Raw genomic sequence first — 21,008 nt, forward strand, 5'->3', positions numbered from 1 at the left:
TTAGCTAAAACATTTTGGTAAAATATAAGAATCATTAGGGAAAGAAGTTGCTGTGATTTCCTTGGGTATTAGTACTGATCGCACGATTTTGAGAACCATATTCTTGTGAATATTAAAAATGAATATTCTTTTACTTGTGAAAATTTAACACTTAATTTTATCCGGAGATAATATTAAAAGATGCTAACCAGGCTAATTAAAACACTCAAAACAAGAGTTATTAGAATGTAAAAAATAAAAACTAAATAACAGTATAAAACAAAAGTTGATTTTAGGCTGGAAGCTTATTGACTTCTAATTATCAATACTCTTTCTAACCTCACTTCCCTTTCATTCTGCCTGGGAGGATAGTTGCATTTTGCATCTCATATTCATAATTTATCTCATGATTTCTATGATGTGACCTAAAATCTCTTCTAGAACATTGCCTCATCCTTTATCTTCCTCCTTTTCTGCAATATGAGCTCCTTATTCTCATTGTCTGCTATTATCAATTAAGGTCTTTTCATCCTGACTTTACTTCTAACTATCACACTAGACCTCTATGCCAAACTTCTTAGAAGAACATTCTAATTTCCTAGACTATTTATATTGCTTTTCTTCTTATTCACCACATCCTGCATTTTTTTCTTCACTGCTACATTGGCATTGTTCTAGGGCTATCAGTGGTTTCACACTTCAAAAATTCTCTTTGTCCCATAAGCTACTTTTCAATTCTAAGATTTGTCTGGGTGCTAACGGTTTACTTCCTAAAGTATCTCTCCTGTGGTGTAGGAGTCAGGTTTTGTTCTTATTTTTGAGATTTTTTATTATTTAAATCATGATTTCAGTGGTCTGGGGAGCTATCCCTCTTTTTCTGCTTACCTTTTAGATGCTGGTACCAGAGAGCTCATTCCACTCTTTCTTTACCTTACTCCTAAAAGAATGTCACCCACTCGGATGAGTCCAACTACCATGTAATATTCACATCTCCAAATTCTTAACTTTGGATTTGCACCCCTCTTCCAAGTCTGCAGCCTCTATTTCTGAATACATGCTAAGTGCACACACCTAGACAGGTAATAACAGCTTCAAACTCCTCATGCTTGGACTAAACTCATTTTAAACCATCTCCTGTCTCATAAAATGCAGTTTCCAGAAAGAAAATACATGTTGAATTTGGGTTATAGACAAGATGCTCTGCTAAATGTTTTCATACTTATCTCCTCAAGAATCCCACAAAATTATTTCAGATAAAAAATGATTAGTTTTACTAACTTCTCAGAAGCATATTAAGTTACAAAAGAATCAGTATTCAAACCCCAAGTCAGAAGTCTTCTGCTGGCTGGGACTGGCTGCATGAATACAGTAAATTACCCAGAACATAGAATTCTTAGGAGAAATCTCAATATAATCTTAAATCCTCTTTTCTTCATTCATCTTAGCCAGTCCCTCTTCAATTAGCATTGATTTTCACTTCTAAAGATCTCCTAAATCATCCCAGCTACTGCCACCTTTGAGGTCCCTCCCTTCTCTCTCAGGGGCTATTCCAGAGCCTCTCATCGGTCTCCCCGTGTCCAGCCTCTCCAAAAGCCAAACTCATCCGACCTTTGATGCTCAGAATGATTAGTTTTAAAGCACAAATCCACATCAAATCCTGGATTAGAATACTCCATTAGCTACCTTCCTGGAGAAGTATAAACTCTTTCATAGAACATTTTGCGTGCCTTAAATTTTTCAGCATGTCCTCTGTATAAATCTCCACTTTAGCCAAGGGCCTTCTTAGGCTTTCTCTTATTTTACTTACAGTTTGCTAAACATTCTAGGTTTTTTCCTATTCCAAGACATTACTTTCTCTGTTCTCCTTTGTCTCAATTGCCTAGTAGTTGTCAGCCTTCCGAAGGAATGCTTTTCAAACCATACATCTGAACTCTCATAAATCCTTTCTTGAGATTTCAAAATAGTATTAATTACTCTCAGTTTTTGGGACCCACTGGAGCTCACGTGCCTCTACAGATTCCTTTTCCCACTTGATTTGTATTGAATTTCATGTTACTCTCCTAGACATGAACTCTTCAGGGATACGGGCCATAGTCCGTTCACCTTCGTCTGCACAGGATGGAGCTGTGCACCATAGAACTTTGCATCCAATTCAATGTCACTTAAGGAAGATTTTTCCGAATTCCCATGTCACTTTATAATTTCACATAAAGTTGTGCCATTGCCCACTCTTTGTTAGCTTTACTGAAAGTAAAGAATATTACGTATGAATTAATATCCAACTCCTAGAAGTCAGAACCGTGCCTATTGTTTATTCCTAATATTCCTATTCCAAGAGCTCCTAACAGTGTCTGGCATAGAAAAGATAAACAAAAGTTGTATGAATGTGTCAGTGAAAACCTTGGTGAATGCTTTCATTTATAGCTGAGTAAACCCGGGTATTATTAACCCCGCCACTTCGTTTGCAGTATTGTGCACAGTGACCTATCCTGATCTTTCAAGTCCTAGACAGCTTACTGGCCACCATCTTGAAGTTAAAGGTCCCCTTGACACTGCAGCTGCCACTCACCATGGATTTTAGAATAGAATTAATATAAGTACAGGAAGAATGAATACAGGAATTTTTGAAACATTACATTGAGCCTTTTGCTTTTTCTAAGTTCAAAATTCATGTTTTTGTTTTTCAACTGACCAAAAATTAGGTGGAATATCAAGACAAAATGAAAGCGCAATTCATCATAGCTAACTCCTGGAAAGACACCAAATGCTCATCCACGGAGAAATGAATAAAAAATGTGGTATTTTTATACAATGGAGTATTGCTCAGCTTTAAAAAAAAGATAAACTCGAGGCTTTTATAGGCAAACAGTTGCAACTAGAGACCATATTCATAAGTTAAATAAATCAGACCTGCATGTGTAAACATCATATTGTCTCCCTACTGTAAGAACCTGAAAGAGTAAATAGAATCTGAAAGGTATAATAGATATTGTGAAACAGAAAGAAATTGCTCAACATGAAGGAACAACTGGGATGAGGGAAAGGAGGAAAGAAAGAAAGAAGAAAGGGAAAAAATATATATGTATATACACAGGATAGCTGGAATAATTGCACTGCTGATTTCTAAATCTATTGAAAGGAAAAATTAATGCTTAATTTTTTTCCTCTCTTATTTTCTGATCAACTATGCATGCTTACATCTGGTAATCTGAACAACTAATTTGAAGATGACAATATGCAATATAACAATTATTATTGAATTCCTATCATTTTATTTAGTGAAATTCTGTATCATGTCTAATTTTTTCATTATTTTTTTAAAAGAACTTTAAAAAAAGACAAAATGGCAGGACAATAGCCAGTGTGAAAGCCAGAAAAAAATGGAAGCAAATGTGCACAGGATAGATGGTGCTGAACTCTACTGCATCAAAAGCAGTCGCCTGTCTTCAGGTCCTCGGGTTTGCATTCCCTCCTCTAGTACTGCTAAATGCACAGGGTACTTTTACACTTGGGTAAGCATCTTTCTCTGGAAGACAAAACAAATACACACTTTTTCCAATCAAGGGGCAGCATGGGCAGGTAGGCATGTTTGTGCAGTGTTCTCTTTAGATGGCCATAGGGCTGTCGGTGAAGGATTACTCTCGAAACACTCGAAGCCTTTACCTAATACCGTTTCGTCAGTCTCCTTGTGAGGTGACCCTTCCTGACTTCTGCTCAAAGTACTAATAAGCTCTGGCTCTTCATGATTCAGAATTCATGTTTCTTTTTTCATCCCTACTCTCCTTATCTTACTAATGGTGTCAGAAAATGTTCAACAAGATTTTCTAGTGAATGAAAACACTTCCTGGTTTTTTGTTTGGCACTTTCTGAATTACTTTGAAGAGTACAAGATGTCATTTATTAAGCTGTTGTTTCCATAGCTAATAACCTCAGTCTGGACTACAAAACTAGTCCAAAAGAAGTTTTAAAAAAATAAGAGAGTGAAACGTGTTAAGCAGGGTTTTTGATGCAGTGCTTATTAAAACATACCAAGTCCTGTCTAAAGCCAGTGATATTTTCATGAAAGAAATGCAAGCAAAATTTAGTCATTATCTCCGAGTGGTGTAGATTACAAGTGATTCTTATTTCTCTTTTTTGCTTGTTGGTATTTCCTATTTTTCTACAGTGAGCTTGCATTCTATTCCTGGGTGAGGAAAAGCTATTTTAATTCAATATGAAGGTAATAAGACTTCCATGGCAAACACAATGTTACATAATTTGTTCCAAGCTGTCCAATGGATTTAGTGCAATATTTAGTTACGGAGTAGATTTTATGTACTATAATGTCCCCAAGTTTCATTAGGTTTCTACCCAGGGACATGAGATTGGCCTTAACATTTTTGGGGTCCTATAATTCTGGTAAATACTTTTTGATAAAATCCTTTGTATGCTTTCATGTACTTCATGAAACCTCTAATGGAAGGCTGAAAGGAGATTAAAATACAACAATGTTCTTTTGGATTAAAACTAATAATAATTAAAACTGTAATTATTGAAGCAATAGCACACTGGTTTATCACTTGTTATAAAACACACAAAAAAGTGAAAGCTGAAAGATCTTGATCCTGAGAACCTGTCAGTTCAGGCTTCACGAGCAGCTGATGGCGCAGCACCATGAGAACCCGCTTCTCTTTGAGTCGGTTTACTTCTCACCCCACCCTTTTGCCACTGATTGCTTCCTGTTTTTCACCTTATGTCACTTTTGAGTTTTGTATCTTAAAGATCTTTCCAATGTATTTTCTCTTACAGTTGGAATCATACAGTCCAATAGAAATATGTTACATATACATTTTTAAATTTTCGCCAGGGATATAGCTCAGATGCACAAGCACCTGCCTGGCAAGCACAAGGTCCTGACTTTGATTTCCGGTACCCCCCAAAATAAATATATATATATAAATTTTTTTTCTAATAGCTATATTAAGAGAACTAAGGAGAACCAGGTATAATAGCAGTACTAGCTATCTGAGAGGCTGAAGCAGGAAGATTACTAGGCCAGACATGGCAATATAGCAAGACCCTGTCTCATAAAAAAGGAAAGAAGGACAAAAACATAGAAAAAATATAAGATTAAATTTAAGAAACAGATAAAATCAATTTTAATTGCACTTTTAACCCAATTACCTAAACTAATACCATTTCAATGTGCAATATTTGTAAAATTATTGAAGCTATTACATTTATCTTAGAAATAAGTCTTCAAAAATCTATAGTTTTCCATACATCTAGTAGATCTTTTTTGTGTGTGGTACTGAGAATCAAACTCAGGACCTTGTGCTTGCCAGGCAGGCACTTGTATCACTGAGCTATATCCTCAGCCCAAGTTCATTTTAATTTAATGTTTGATTAGAAATACGTGATCTTTATCTAGATATAATAAAGTCTACAGCTGAAAATGCAAATCTGAAGTTGTTCCATACCTAAAGGTTTTGTGATCATTAAATCTGGCATGGGTTTTTAAGTGTAAGTATAATTTTTAAAGGCTCTAGCTCAGAGCAGAGTGTTTGACTAACGTGCATGAGGCTCTAGTCTGATCCCTAGCACACAAAAATATTTTTAAAGTCTAAGTTTATGCTTTAATTTTAAAATTAAATTTACTTTGAAATTATAGCATTTTTAAAATCAAATGAAAATCCTATTCATCTGTTGCATTAGCTGCATTTCAAGTGCTGAATCACCACATGTTTCTTGGATGTTGCTGCCCTGGACAGCAGAGGTTTAAAACCCACAAGTTGTTTTTCCTTCAAAGATAGCATCATTAACTTTGCAGTGTCCTCATAGATTAATCCTCAGGCCTGGTCCACATACCTAAGCTTGGTAGTGGCTCTAAAAGACTTAAAGCTTTCTGAAAAAGACATATCAGAGAATAACCATCTCCAATGCATACAAACATGAAAACTACTTCCAAACACATCCCTTCCTGACACAACTGGTATGTGACAACTTCGTGCCTCAAGGAAAAACTACTGTGTTCTAAACTCATGGAAATGATGGCTGAAAGATGAGCTCTATTTTTAAAATATCAACAAAAGCCTATTACTAGAAATGCAAATGAAGTCATAAGTGCCTCAACATATGTACTAGTAGATGATACAGATTTATTAACTTCTCAACCCAAAGCCAACCTGTGGAAGTAACCCAAAGCAAGAAATCCTAAGAATCACTCCTTGCATTATTCCTACTTGTGACTGCATTGAGGGCATTTTCTCTCCTTCACTGACCCCCAGTTTTACACACATACATGCCATCACAAAGAAAGACCAATATATTTCCTATGGTGCTTATGGCAGAAAGGAGGTCCTGTTTTGGTTTTTATGACAATGGATGAGAGGGGCTTGGGGAAAGATACCTATATATTAATTTCTGGATTTGAAATTCTTCAGTAAGAAAATAAATTTTCAGTGTACTTTCAGACCACATGGAAGGGGAGATTTTCCTTTTAACAATATCTCTTTTAATACGATTATATTAATATGGTTAACCCTTTCCACATATAAATTCACGATGGTATACTATCTTCCTTGTGCCCTTTTTAATGCATAATGTATTTTAAATTATATGAATTATATATAAGCATTTACCTACAATCTGGAAGAGGCAAGTTTTATGATCAGAGTGAACTCTTTTCATGTGGATCTGAGGAGGTCAGTGTTCTTTGCTCACAATGTTATTTCCTTTTTCAGTGGCTGACTTTAAGAATCGCAAAGAGCAGCACTGTCATAGAAACATAATGCAAACCGCAGATATACCTCATTTTTTTCATCATTTTTCGGAAAGAAAGAGATGAGACGGATACATTTAAGTATTTGTGATTAAGATATTTCACCTCGTTCCAAATTAAGCACTGAAACCTGGTGTGTATTTTACACTTGTCCCCCATTTCTATCCTCACCAGCCGTTCTCCGAGCATTTAGTAACTACACACGCCTGGCGGCAGCCATCTTGGACAGCACAGGTGAAAGCAATCACAGGGCAGCTTTGGTGTAGTGCATGGAATTCGTGTCGCTTTGTTAAGGACAATGGAACACAGGACAATATCAAAATTATTAACAGTCTCTTCATTTTAATTTTTACACGTTTTCAGAAAAAAATCTGTAATTCTTTTCTGAAAATAGGATTGTCTCTTCTACGGAATGTAGTACTTTTATTATTCTCTGTTTGGGCTAATAGTAAATTTAGTAATTTTAGCTAATAGTAAATTTTCAGGACAAGCTCACTAGATCCACACAGACATTTAAATATCTTTGCTCATAGTTTAAATGAGTCTTTGAAATTAGTTCACATAATTACCTGTCAGTGGAAGGTGTCATTGGTTTCTCTTTTTGCAAAACTTAGGAAAAAACTAACATCGTCAGCACTCCCTTAGAAAATGAAATATTAGAATGACAGACTCTGAGTGAATATGTTCATGTCTATCTCGCCCTTTCTTCTGTTCAAATGATGATTTTTGCCAGTGTTGAAAAATCTGCACCATTAATCTCTGTGACTTAAAGAATAACATTTTACAGCACAATACAGTAAGACACTGGATATGCTACAGTTGTATTTACAAAAAGAATATATCCACGAGCTATTACGTTGTCATACACTGGTGCACTTGTCTCCCTATGTGATATTTTTCTCCATGTTCAATGGTGCACATCAAGTTAACAACCGCACTTTATTATCCAACGCATTGTGTGATTAATGGGATAGCTCGTATTTTAATCTGTCATAGATTTTTTTTCTCAATGAGTCTTCTTGCCTTAGGCAAAATATGGTCATAGTGTCTTAACTTTTTACAATAGTTTTTATCTTCTTTCCATTTATTTTTAACAAAAGAGATTTCAAGTGAATATTGTTAATAGATTTAATAAATCATCCAGTGATACCTCTGTATCTTAAAAGACGTATTTGTTTAGTTCTGCCAGGGTACTTTGGATTTGGAATTAGCAACAGCAATTGTAAAAATAGTTGCCTTATTGTGGACTGTAGAAAGTCAAAAGTTATCTCCCTTCTCCTCTTAACATCAGAGTATATATTTTTTACCTGACTTGCTTATCATAATTTCACCTTATGTTAGAATCATTTGTGCACTGTCATGGAATCTTCTGTTTGATTATAAGTTATTTAATTAAGAAGTAGGATGTTATATTCAGTTTTCTATTTTCTCATAACTAGCAAAGTAACTTACAATAGATGTTTCATAAAATACTTGGACTCTACACATGAATCACTGTAAGATCATGACCTTATTATTGTCAAACAAATGAGCAAAGCTGTGAAGCAACACATAGTCATCATACTACATTAGCTCTTATATTGCACCAGAATAAGAATATGTAATTGTCACTCTGTTCTAGATATTGTATACATTAGCTGCAGTATCTTCCTTTAAAGAGAATGAAATGATATGAGGAAGGTACTATGAAAAGACCCACCACATAAATGAGAAAAGTGTGGTTTTGAAAGGAAAGATACTTTTTCAGGGTGATGAGTAATAACTCAGAGTTTAAATACACGTATCTGGTAGCCTCATTAACATTCTCAGCTACTAAGCAGTGCTGGCCCAGATGCCTGTGGTTTAAGGAGTCTTAGGTGAGAAAGCCTTCATACAACAGGGTTCCTCTTTCTGAGGATGCTTCCATGAAATGACATGTACAAAACAATGAGGCAAATATTAAATAAAATACATTATTCATGACTGTAAGAATATTGATACCAAATTATTTTTTCTTCAGTAGCTTTACTGGTAGTATTTGGTAATGCTCTTGTTCTTTTTTTCTGAGTAGGTTTTACATGCCTAGTGTGAAATATCCTCCATTCCTTTGATTCATGTATCTTTTTGTAGATTATAAGTCATTCACTTTTAACTGAAAGAATTTCTGATATTTGCCCTGGTTTTTATCTGTAGTCAAATTCAGAAGGGCCACTGTCCATTCTTAAGCTTGGCTAGACAGTTGTGCTTTCTCACTGACCACAGGCTAGCAAGAGCGTATTTGATTCAAGTTACTTGCATTCATTTTCATTCTGGCCTGAAAGAGCATTTACTGTCAACCTGCCAAACACCTACTGAAACTGTTCCTAATGAGGCCAGCAAACCAACCACATTAAAGCAGTAAAATATATACACAAACACCAAGTACTTCTCCTGTACCTTCCTTCTGATGTATACATAGAATTTGCTTCTCTTATAAAACTATACAATATCCTCCTCTATCTATATGCATAAGTGTGTATTATGTATAAAATGTCATTGTCTAAACAATTCATACTACAAAAACTAGGTTAGAGCATAGACTAAATGGCAAAAATCACGACAAAAACATTCCCTATATTTCATACAGTAATGTGTGGACTTCATATTAGAAGCTCCACTGGTTTATTCTACGGATACTAAAAGAATGATTCTTCTAAATGCCTCCATCTGGAGGAGAAGGGAAATTAGACCATCCATTTTCTGCTTTGCCCCTTTGCATCTCTTGCCAGGTCCAAATTGAGCAATGCACTTGAATTTTGTATTCAAAGAGGTTTTTAGTTCCTAGGTACTTTGGTTTATTTTCCATAACATAGAGTAAGAATTAAATTTGGAAACACACTGGCAGCTCTCAAGCATAATCTGCTCCCACAAACGGCCTGGACAAGTGTTTGCAACTTAGTGTTTCCAAATGAACACAAAGTGATTTGCTTACCAGAGTTCAAATTTCTGCCAAATGGGGTTCTTAGGACAGTTATTACCTACAGCCTTGATTAGGCCTCCAACAAAGGAAGAGATACAGGAGATTTGAATTTCAGAGTAGAAAATCAGAGATTCCCCCTTAAGTAATGATGCTTTCAGTACGCAAAAGGAGTGAGGGAATATGGGGTGGAAAGGGTCACGAGAATGCCATTGCTTTCCGAGAACAATTATTTTACAAAACATGCCGTCTTCCCATTCTCAGAATTCTTTTGGCCAGGCCTGTGAATCAGTGCAGCTGTACAAATCCTTTATCTCCTATCTAATGCAAAGCATTCTCAGTCTGACTGCATTGCTCAGCATTTGAGAAGCCCTAAGTGTTTCCTGTACATACTCTTTTTCCTTTTGCCAATGTTCACTCTTTAATCAGACATCATCAGGACTTCTCAGTGTGTTGAATTATAAAAAATTCTTAGCAGAAACATAATATATTCCACTTGAAATAGCCATTCCTATTACTATACTACCAGTGGAAGAGCACCAAGATCACACTCTCAGCTAGATATCTTAAATGCATTGTCTTGAATCTCAATCAAAAATCTGTGCCATGCAAATTTTTATGACCCCCAATTCCACAAAGGAGATCTAAGACTCATAAAATGTAACTGGTCAAATGTTATGATGCTCGTAGGTGAATGACTTACACTTGAGTTAGATGCACCACTAAATGTTAGTAGAGGCACATATTTAACCCACTTTATATTCGCAGAGAAGGAATAGAATGTCTGAGCCTCCAGATGTGCTTTGCTGTTTGGTGTCCCTGCATCAGAGTGTTGGAATACCACACGGTGTGAGGCATATTCCAGAACTGCTCTGCAACTAATGACTTCAAAAGATATCTCAGAAACACAAAACCCACCCATATACACAATTTATGCTACCCATTTCCTACACCGCACAACACAATGAACCACAAATGTTCTGTCCCATTTCCTAAAGGTGAGGTTAATTTGAGTAGAGCAAAAAGGAATTCTAATGGGGGAAAAATAATGCCCACAACAACAAACCAAACCACTTAGTCTAAATTCAAAGGTTCTGGTTAGTTCAAACAACTAATAAAGAAAATGGGAAAAATATAATTTGCAGCAATTTTGCAAAAGAGGAAAAAAATAGTACTTTACAAACAGCTCTAGCTTCATATCTAGCCAAGCAAGCAGCAAGGCAGAGGCAGATAATAATGTGATTACTCTGGTAATGATATGCATTAGATACATTATGGGAAACAATAATGCTCCCTACTGAATGCAGTCAATCCAGTTATTGATTTTTCTTAATGTTAAAAGTGCTGGTCTAAAACTGAAAAGAGATATCCTTTATTCATTCTCTCTGCCTTTCCGTTCCCAAGCCCATAGATCCTTTGATGCAGAGTAGTATGCCGGATAATGGAGTAATGTATATCTAATCTGACACCTACTGGGCCAGGCTAATGTTTCAGAGAAAAACTCCTAGGGTACTGCTGCTAACAGAAAAAAGCAATGCATGACATGAAAAATATCTAAGCTTTCCTTCCACTTTTGTTTGGTTTGATTTTCTAAAGCATCATCTCAGACCAAGCATATTTTCAAGTCAGGACGGTAACATAATTAGTCCATAGACGAGGCCCACCTGGTAAGTCTCATTTAAAATCTTCTCCCCAGGACGCTGAAATCTCCCCAGAATGTAAGCTTCTTCATTTTAGGCTTATAATGCATTGTTTTTGTAAGAGAAACAGGTACCGGACACATGAATCTGGATGCTGTGCTCTTCTTTACTGTTTAAATCACCTTCCCTTACACAAACACGTACATATGCTTAAAGACAGACACAGAGTCCTATCCAGCCCTCATGCTATCTACACTTTATTTTGCTGGTAATACTCAGTAGTACCTGGAGTTATGTATTTCTAAAGAACATCAAAAAATTATTTCAGGGGCTGGGGATTTAGCTCAGCAGCACAGCACCTGCCTGGCAAGTGCAAGGTCGTAAGTTTGATTGCCGGTACTGGAAAACAAACAAACAAACAAACAAAAATTTCAATAAATGCCACACAATATGTTAATCCTGATTTATTTTACCATTTACCTGAACAGAGGGTTTTAAAATCTTTATAAAATCTTACCTTATGTTGTCTTTGTCACATGAATGATTAAGTAAAATAATAGACTGCTGTCCAAAATTCCCTATATGACTGATGTTTCATTAGAAAAAGGTCAAATAATATATTTGCACCCACATTTGGCTGATGTCTCAGATTCATTTCCCTCACTCATTTTTTTTCCACTGTAGAGGAGAATACAAAGCATTTCTTCTTGTCATTTTCACTTGGCCAGTTTCATTTAAACTGCCCCAGAGGATTTGAAACAGCGTGTCCAGGGCCGACAGAACTATGATCGCTAATGCAGAAAGTGAAAAACATATCAATAGTTTCCTCTACTTACTCAAAGGAAATCACATGTCCATTTCCAATGAAGGTTTGGATACATTTTAAGAGAGGACAATCAAAAGAGCAACAGAAAAATCATTCCATTTATATAAGTGCCTAAAATGAGTTATTCTCTGAGTATTTTAAAATCATGAGTGAGAAAATTGCTTGATTTTAAAAGATCTGTTCATATCACAAATTTTTTATGTACATATTCCCTGTTTGACCTAAAATTATTTAGGTAAATAAAGTAAAATATTTTGTTCTGATATAGAGAAACAAATAGCAATTGAAATTAACTATTCAGTTTTTCTAAATGGCTCTAGGCCTTGTTAAGATTATTTTTCCCAAATTTTAATAAAGAAATGTGACACATAAAGCACTTGGGATAATCAACAGTATTTTTCCCTTGGTCCACTAAAAAAAGTATTTTCCCTTCTCTACACATAAACCTTTGTGAGTGACAGGTATTTAGTACCTTGTAATTTAAATGATAATAAAGAAAATGGAATATTTCCGTGGATAATCATTTTCATGTTTTCTTTCCTACTTAATACTTGAAAATTCTCTCTAAAAGGGCCCTCTATGACCTCTCATTGGGCAAAAGAATTTTAAGTCCTCTTGTATAGGTACTAATGTTCATTGTTTAATGACTGAGATAAGTTCCTGTGACTTGGTTGTTAAAGAAATTTGTCACTAAATAAGGAGTTCTATATAGTATGTACATTACAATATTCAGGACAAAGAAATGGTCAATGGAAACTCCAACTGCTTTTATGTGCATAGCTCCTACATGCTGTACTGTGCTATATAACAGATCATAAAATTACAGTTCCTCATTCCTTGTTCTTACACTGTTGTCCTGCTTCTCAATCAGTGTAGTTTTTATTTTTTATTAGAAGGACTTTTTCTAATATTCTTCTCTTTCTTCTTACCCTACCCTAGTAGGTTCAATCAGTGCTTCACTAATAATGAAATAAAAGGTACAGTATATAATATTCCTCCAGTTATTTTACTTGTCCATCATCATAGTGAAGTTGTCAATAACATTTATTTTTTAAGATGAACGAGTGCCAATTGATGTATTACTGCATCAGTTAGTGAGGGTAGTCACTAACATAGCTCAATCACTTCAAAAGAGAATTCACAGATCTCTAAACCATATGAAGACTAAAATAAATGTGCACAATAGACACAAAGTTGGTGTCTTCCACAGTACCGGTCAGAATTCAGTGAATATCCTCTAGATAGAATTTATGTGTATCTATGAGTTGGAATCAATTACATTGCTCTTAGCTATCTAAAACTCTCTGAGATATAATAGTTCCAAGAAAATGAAAAGTTTAGAGACCCCATAGAATCAGATTGCCTAGAGGAGTATTTTGGACAAATTCTAGTTTTCCACTGATAATATTCCTTTTCAAAGCTAGATCCATCTTGAAGCTCTTTGTTTAAAAACAAACCTCTGAACACTTTTTTCTGTTTGAATTGGTACATGTTTCTGATACATAATTCCATTCATCTTGAGGGATTAAATCTTAATCATTTTTCCTTCCCCTTTCTCTCCAACACTCACTTCTCCCTTCCCCCAGTTGTCTTTCCCATCTCCACGTTAGGAAATGGAAATGCTAAAGTACTGGCTGGGTTTATCCAGAGACGTCACACCACAGCTAGATTTGCAATTCCAAGCCCTTGCTGCTCAATATACTCTTGAAATAAAAACTGAATTTAGAGTCTTGTGCGACAGACTGCTGGGCTCAGATAGATGTCACCTCCTTAATTCACCAAATGTGCTTAAAGAAAAGTATATGAAGCGCTGGGTATAAAGATGCAGAGAGTGATAGGGTTTGTTCAGAATAGAAGCAGAAGCAGAGCTCTACTAGGACTAAGTCTGTAACAGAGAACATCCTAATCAAAATATATCTTGCCATATAAATTTTTGTAGTTCTTTTCCAAATTTACCTTGGGAAATACCACCTTTAATTTTATGGAAAATAGCACATAAAAATACATAAATTCTGTTAAGAAATAAACAAAATCTCCGTGTACTTTTTCTATAGTGAGTTTGTGTCGAGTGCAACATCTGTAATAGTACACCGTACAACACATCTCCAGTAACCTCAACCATGCATTACTAACCATTTAATTTACCATTAGTAGGCATGAATCATCATAGTAATGCAATAAATAGAATTTGCTGCTCATTCTTAAAATTTTAAGTTAGAAAAGTTGAGCGACTGAAATAACTCAGCAATAAGTTCTGCAAATATCACATATTCTATCCACAGCCACAAAACCTTTAAATTTTGTCTATAGCAGGAATAATCTACATGGTGGCCAGTTATTATATATGTAATTAATTTGTAAGGGTCACATCAGAGGTAAAGAATACTATCTACATATCTACTGCAGTAGCAATCCTGACTCACAGGGGTTTCAGCTGTCCTTTCAGCTTTAACCTGTCTTAGGGACATTATTTGTCAGAATAAAAGTATTACACTAAGCAGAGCTCACAACCCTTGTTCAAGCCTAATTTCAATGTCTCATAAAATCAGTACTATGAGAAATAAGTATTTATATTGAGGTTCTATCCATCTGTTTTCATTCAAGTGAAAGAGAATATTATTTGTATGCAGTAATACAAATATAATTTTGTATCCCAAGGAAATATCATTGCTATTTTCTTGCCCCAATTAATACTCAAAGGTTGGGTAATTTTAGTGTACTTCACAGCTACAGGGCAGGAACTATTGATTTGAATATTATAAATAGCAACTGTGAAACTCATCAAAATTCACCACCATACTCCGGTAATTTCTTGAAGCAAGTTATCTTTTTAGGATACCTTCTTTCTGTCAGCCTGGTACTGCTTACAGCTGGTTCTTTATGTTTACATCCCTGATTCTACCATGGACAAAGGTGACCATAATTTTCTAATCAATAAAGGTCAACATTTCCCCAAAGGTTGTTAACATTCTAAAATTCCTCTGTACTGCTTCATTCCTCAAACAGAGGATCAATGAAAAAGAACATGTAGCATTGGAACTGTGCAAATTTCAGTTAAAATTCTGGATTCTAATAATTGTGTGAATTCATGCAAATTAATTAATCTCACTGAGCCTCAGTTTCCTCAGTGGTAATATGCTAATGATATACTCTACCTCACAGCATTATTGTTAGCTCAAATGAGACAGTCTGCCCACAGGTACTGACGGTAAGTATAATATATGTATGTATATATATATATATATATATATATATATATATATATAAAATCTTTCTGATTTATACAAATATATAATATAAAGAGGTGTACATATATATAGTTTCCTTGAGTACATATCTTCTATAAGCATCACACAAAGTAATCTGAAGTGAAAAATTCCAAGTTTATTTAAAGTCAAATAGTAAGTCTAAATTTTGAAAAGTAACTACATCTACCAAGTATTTGAGATGAAGTACTACATACATTACTTGTTTAAATTTGGTTCCCAACCTTCAGCCTATGTTATTCATGATACTGCTTTCCATCCATTCTGTATCACCAAAAATGTTTCCAAAATCCAATTTGACTCAATAAATATACATTGAGCACCAATTTGAGTAATACAGTACTAAGTGCTAAAAAAAGGAGGAAAAGTTAGGGAAACATTATCAGCTAAAAAATAACTAACACTCCTTTGAAATGTTTTGTGCTTCCATAGTAGTTTCCTTAACAACAAATATTTTTAAATGCATATGGGCCAAAATTTATCAAAATTTATCACCTAAACCCTTCCATATTGATCTCAAAACATCTTCATAATGAAATAACACTATATTAAATCTGGCTTAGCGGAATGAGGAAGAATCTGACACAAAAAATTATAAAAGCTAAAATTTTTATTGCTCTTGATACTTAGTTTATATTTCTATATTCTTATTTTGGATATATATATATATATCCCTAATTTTCAATTATTTCTCCAATTAAAATGTAAATATTTTTAGCTTTGGACCACTTACATATTAGAGCATCTAAAATAGCTGACTAGTGGCACTAATTGGGGATGGAAAAAGTATTTCTGAATGTAATTATGTTGTATTTTTTATCATAAGATTAATAAAAAGTCATTAAAAATGAAAGAAGAACGTTAAACCTGGAATCCAGGGCAGTATTAGATTTATTCCAGTAATATACTCAATTTAAATATGCTCAAATATTTCGTATCCAAATGTGGTGGAAAATTTTTTCCTAAATATTTAAAATCATAGCTGCTTTATTCAACATATTTCTCAAAATTCACTTTGTGATACCCTAACATTGGAAAATGAACTGGAAAAGATATGCGAGGAATTTTCTGATTCAGAATATATGCAAGATGAAAACTAAACCTATTATAAATGTAAATTAATAAGTTTATTGAAATTTGATTTGCATTGCCACTCAGAAAGATAAAAGAAGTGCTGGAATTTCTCTTAGCAGTCAGAATTCATTTCCAGGAAAGATAATAAAAATGCTGCTACAAAGTTCAGGATAAGTTTGCCAGCGTTAACTTCTATTTAAGCCATATATATTTTTATCTCACAAAATTGTGAGTCAGAGCATGTGTAGATGTGTGTGTGTGTGTGTGTGTGTGTGTATGTGTGTGTGTGTGTGCCTCATGTAAGAAAAGACCAAATGGTAAGAAAAACATCTCTACTCATAAGCGCTTTGGGTAAAGAAAGTGACGATTTCATTATACTTGCAATTGTCATTTCAAAGCTCTGTCTCCAGTTTCTTAAGGCTCTGCTAGCTCTGTGATATAACTAGATGGAGATCATTCTGCTGTGACCAAGTTACATCTCAATACAGAACCCTCATTTTTCATGTCTCTTGCTTAAAAACAAACAGCGAGCTCCAGAGAAAGACATGCAGCTAGATGATGTGAACCTAGACTAGAACACTGGCATTTTCAGAAACAAAATCAACATTTCTCAAAGGAGTCACATCTTAAATTTTTATCTGCAAAGTGCTTTCTAAACAATCTTGCTCTTTGAGATAGAACTCCTTTTTATCTCCCAAAGCAGGTCAACACAAACACTGAGCTGTTTGTGATGCTGGTCTAAGTGACAGTTTGTGGAGGCAACAATTATTTTCTTCTGAATTTCTTACTTAAAACTACATATCTTGTTTTTCACATGAGCATTTATCCTTAAAATTTTTACACTCAGCAAGTAAAATTGCAAAAGGAACATGTTATTATGAGTTAATAACTCATTTGTAATCATTATATTACATACCAGTGACACCGAGGACATAATCAAAAGGCAAGTTAATTTCTACCTCCTCATATCCATTTAAAAGTTATCCAGTGGGAAAGTAAGTCCCTTCATGTTTTGATATAGTTGTATAATAACTTAACATTACAAACTGTCTTGATTCAGTAATTGGATTTCAATCTTTTCTCTCCATTCATTTTCTTCTGGAGATAAGGACTGTACTTGGTAACCTGTTCAGAGACAGTGTGGTTTGGTGCTTTGTCTCATGATTGCTCAACTTCATCTTTTCCCAGATAAGTTGCTATTTAAAAGGGGGAAATTCTCACTAAGGACAAGGAGTGCAGGGAAGAGAAGTCCACACAGGAAAATCTTTGCCAGTAGAGTGGGTCAGGAAGGCCTCAATCACCCACAGGCCTCAGCAAACTCCACAGAGCTCTTTCCAGCTCTCTCACTGCAGACTCCTGGCCACTGCTCCATTCTCGCTTGCCTCTCTAGGGACCCACAAGCCGGATCTGGTATCTCAGTGCTCTGATCCTCCTGGAGGGTCCCCTGGGCAACACTGAGCTGCAGTTCGAATCAGTCTTCATGGTCTTCGGGGTAAGTGTTGTTATTTCTTGAGTGCTGTCTCCTGCTTTCACACTTTGTTTGACCACATTCAGTTGTGACTTTCTCAGTGACTCAAGCATTTCAGGCCTCCTCAGCTGCAAGACATGTACATCAAGCCCTCCTTGCAGTCCAATTAAAACACTCTGTAGGGGCTGGGGATTTAGCTCAGCGGCAAAAGCGCCTGCCTGGCAAGTGCAAGGTCGTGAGTTCGGTTCCCGGTACCGGAGAAAAACCAAAAACAAAGCAAAACAAAGCTCTCTGTATTCCTGTAAAAAGAGATGTGGTCAATCAAAGACTTTTTCTAGGAAGCAGTCTTTGCCCAGGAGCTATGGAAATCATCCTCATATGTCTAGTGTAATCATTTTCTGAGTGTTTTCTCATATACCCTTAAGTATCTTACAATTTTGTGGTCTGGGTGCCTGAGTTGAGCTTTAACTTTATTTTGTTGCAATTGCTCATGTAATATACATTTGACATGCAGAATGCAATGCAGTGCCTGACTAATCGCAGGTGCTTACTTAATGTCAGTTGTCATCATTATCATTATCACAATCATCAATAGAAGTCTTGTCATGTAGAGAGAAATATATCACATTCCCTCCTTGCCCATTCATGAATGTTCATAAAGCTTTGTCAAGTCAATGAGTGAAAAGAATCCAAATGTTCTTTAATAGATAACTGAATAAACAAATTGAGGCATATTCCTACAATGCAATACTTTGCACCAAAAAATTATTGATGCACAGAAAACATAGATGAATCTCAAAATAATGAAAAATAGTCAATAGTATATGATTCTGCTCATGTAAAATTCTGTAAAATGTGAACTAATATGTAGATAGAAGCAGATGACTCTATGCTTGGGAAAGGAGTTGGCAGGAAGGGAAGAGAAGAAAGTATTACATGGTACAGGCCAGGGGTATGATTCAGTGGCACTGCACCTGCCTTGCAAGCACAAGATCCTGAGTTCAATTCCTGCCCCCTCAAAAAAGGCAAAGGAAAATATTTAAATAAAAATATTCTTTTTATTAATTTGAGTCTAGTAATGCTTTTCTTGGTATATGTACCTATATTAGAAAACACAAAAGAATATATTTTAAAGATATTCAAGTTATTGCATGTCAATTTTACCTCAATAAAGCCTTTTCAAAAAAAAGTTTAAGTATTAATGACATGAAAAGTAGAACACCTACTAAAAGACACCAAAATTCTATTGTGCTTTACTTGGAGTCTTCTCAGACTGAATCTCCAGGGATTCAGACAGTTAAGCCTCATATTATGTAAAAGGTTTGACTTATTTCTTATTCAGTTTAACTATTTGTATCTGTTTCTTGCTAATTTCACTATAATGTTCCTCTTAAGATAGTTTCTATCAAATTTATGTTGTAAGCAAATATAACTAACATTTTGGATTTATTTTCTAATTTGCCCTTTTGGTGGAATTTAGCATACATTCTGACAGGTCTTCAGTCAATTTTTGTGGTTTTCAGGGCAATCTATTTGAAAACGTTGTTTTCCAATATAGTTTGATCAGTATTTTCACTGAAAGATGCCAAGGAGTACTTCAGTCACTGCTGAGCTACCAAAACTTAGCCAAAACTCTTTTCTGTGTTTAGCATATTTATGTTCCTACAGAAAAGCTAGAAGGAAGACGTATTTATGTCATGTGATAAAGATCCATGCTGCTCTATACTAGGAATTTTAAGATCTTTTACACAATATATGTACCTGTGTGCTAGGTAAACATTACACTATGACCATTCCCTTTGAAAAATTTGCAGCACAATACTATTTTTAAGGATTAATGCATTTTAAAAGAAACTTTAAATATTTACAAAGTTTCATTTTGTTTTTAGTTTATACTCTGTCAAACAAAACGTTTGGTTAAAAGACTATTTTAAGGAAATAAACTATGGTATCAAAGTTTTAAATAACATTTACACACATTGTCTAATTTTTCTACAGAACATTCCTGTTCGGCAAGTGTGCAGTGACAATACCTAAGCCTACAAAGCTATTAAATGAGGAACTAACTCTGAATAAAATGTGTTCTCTGCCTATCTCTGGAAATGGCAGTAGTGCACCAAATGTCCTGGACATGGTCTGTCCAATCTTAAAACTACTCTGGTTACATAACTTTGGGAAAGTTTTCTTACCTTACCAACTCCTGCTTTTCCACCCTAAAATAGGTTTGTATTTTCCTTTTAGCAGTGCGGTGAAGAAGCAACGAGATAACAAACACTGAACCCTTAGTTTAAAGCCTGTCTATGATGTGTGGGCAGTATCATTAGATATTTTCACATCATATTTTAAAAATATGGACTATAATTATTTTGTAAGTCCTGAGTAAAACATAACAGGAATGGAATGATAGATGCATACATTAACTGTTCAACTACGATTAGTCTGCTTTTTCTTGGGTAGCTAGTATGTGATTTTAATATGGCATAATTTAAATCTATAATACATTTGCTGAAGGATAAAGATTAATAGTATTAAATATAATTTTATTGTATGTCATACAAAACTTTTTCATGGGGCTGGGGATTTAGCTCAGCGGCAAAAGCGCCTGCCTGGCAAGCGCAAGGTCGTGAGTTCGGTTCCCGGTACCGGAGAAAAACCAAAAAAAAAAAAAAAAAAAAAAAAACTTTTTCTTTTCTTGATAAGTTATTCAGCATTCTGCTGATACTAGAACATATCATTTGAATAGCAAAATTGGACCTTCAATAGAACTTTTAAAGCTCAAGGATACTATGATGCAGTTTGAGAAGTTACCATTGCAGCCTCCCAAATACTGTGTAATCTACCATTTAATTACAACATAGAAACATAGGAGTAAACTCCCCTATACACACATACAAAATGAAATCATTGAAAATAAAGTTGTCTGTTTGATGTTTGAAACTGAGTGACTCAGATAATTCTTCAAATGATCATTTGCAGGGAGGATAGACAATTAAATCTCAACTGCTTCATCAGAAAAATAAGAAAAAAATATGATTTCCTTAAGGTTTTCTGTCAGTTTTA

General features: G+C 34.9%; 1 protein-coding gene across 1 annotated transcript in view; it reads left to right on the top strand.

The window, feature by feature from the left end:
* Izumo3 (IZUMO family member 3) overlaps positions 1 to 19,985 on the top strand; it is a 34,622-nt gene extending 14,637 nt beyond the window's left edge. Inside the window, 2 exon segments of the mRNA XM_005401190.1 lie at positions 17,871 to 17,972; positions 19,947 to 19,985. Of these exon segments, the coding sequence (XP_005401247.1) occupies positions 17,871 to 17,972; positions 19,947 to 19,985 (141 nt within the window).
* The last annotated feature ends 1,023 nt before the right edge of the window (positions 19,986 to 21,008 follow it).

This window comes from Chinchilla lanigera, unplaced genomic scaffold (assembly GCF_000276665.1).
Source record: "Chinchilla lanigera isolate Chin_1 unplaced genomic scaffold, ChiLan1.0 scaffold00071, whole genome shotgun sequence".
Classification (NCBI taxonomy): domain Eukaryota; kingdom Metazoa; phylum Chordata; class Mammalia; order Rodentia; family Chinchillidae; genus Chinchilla; species Chinchilla lanigera.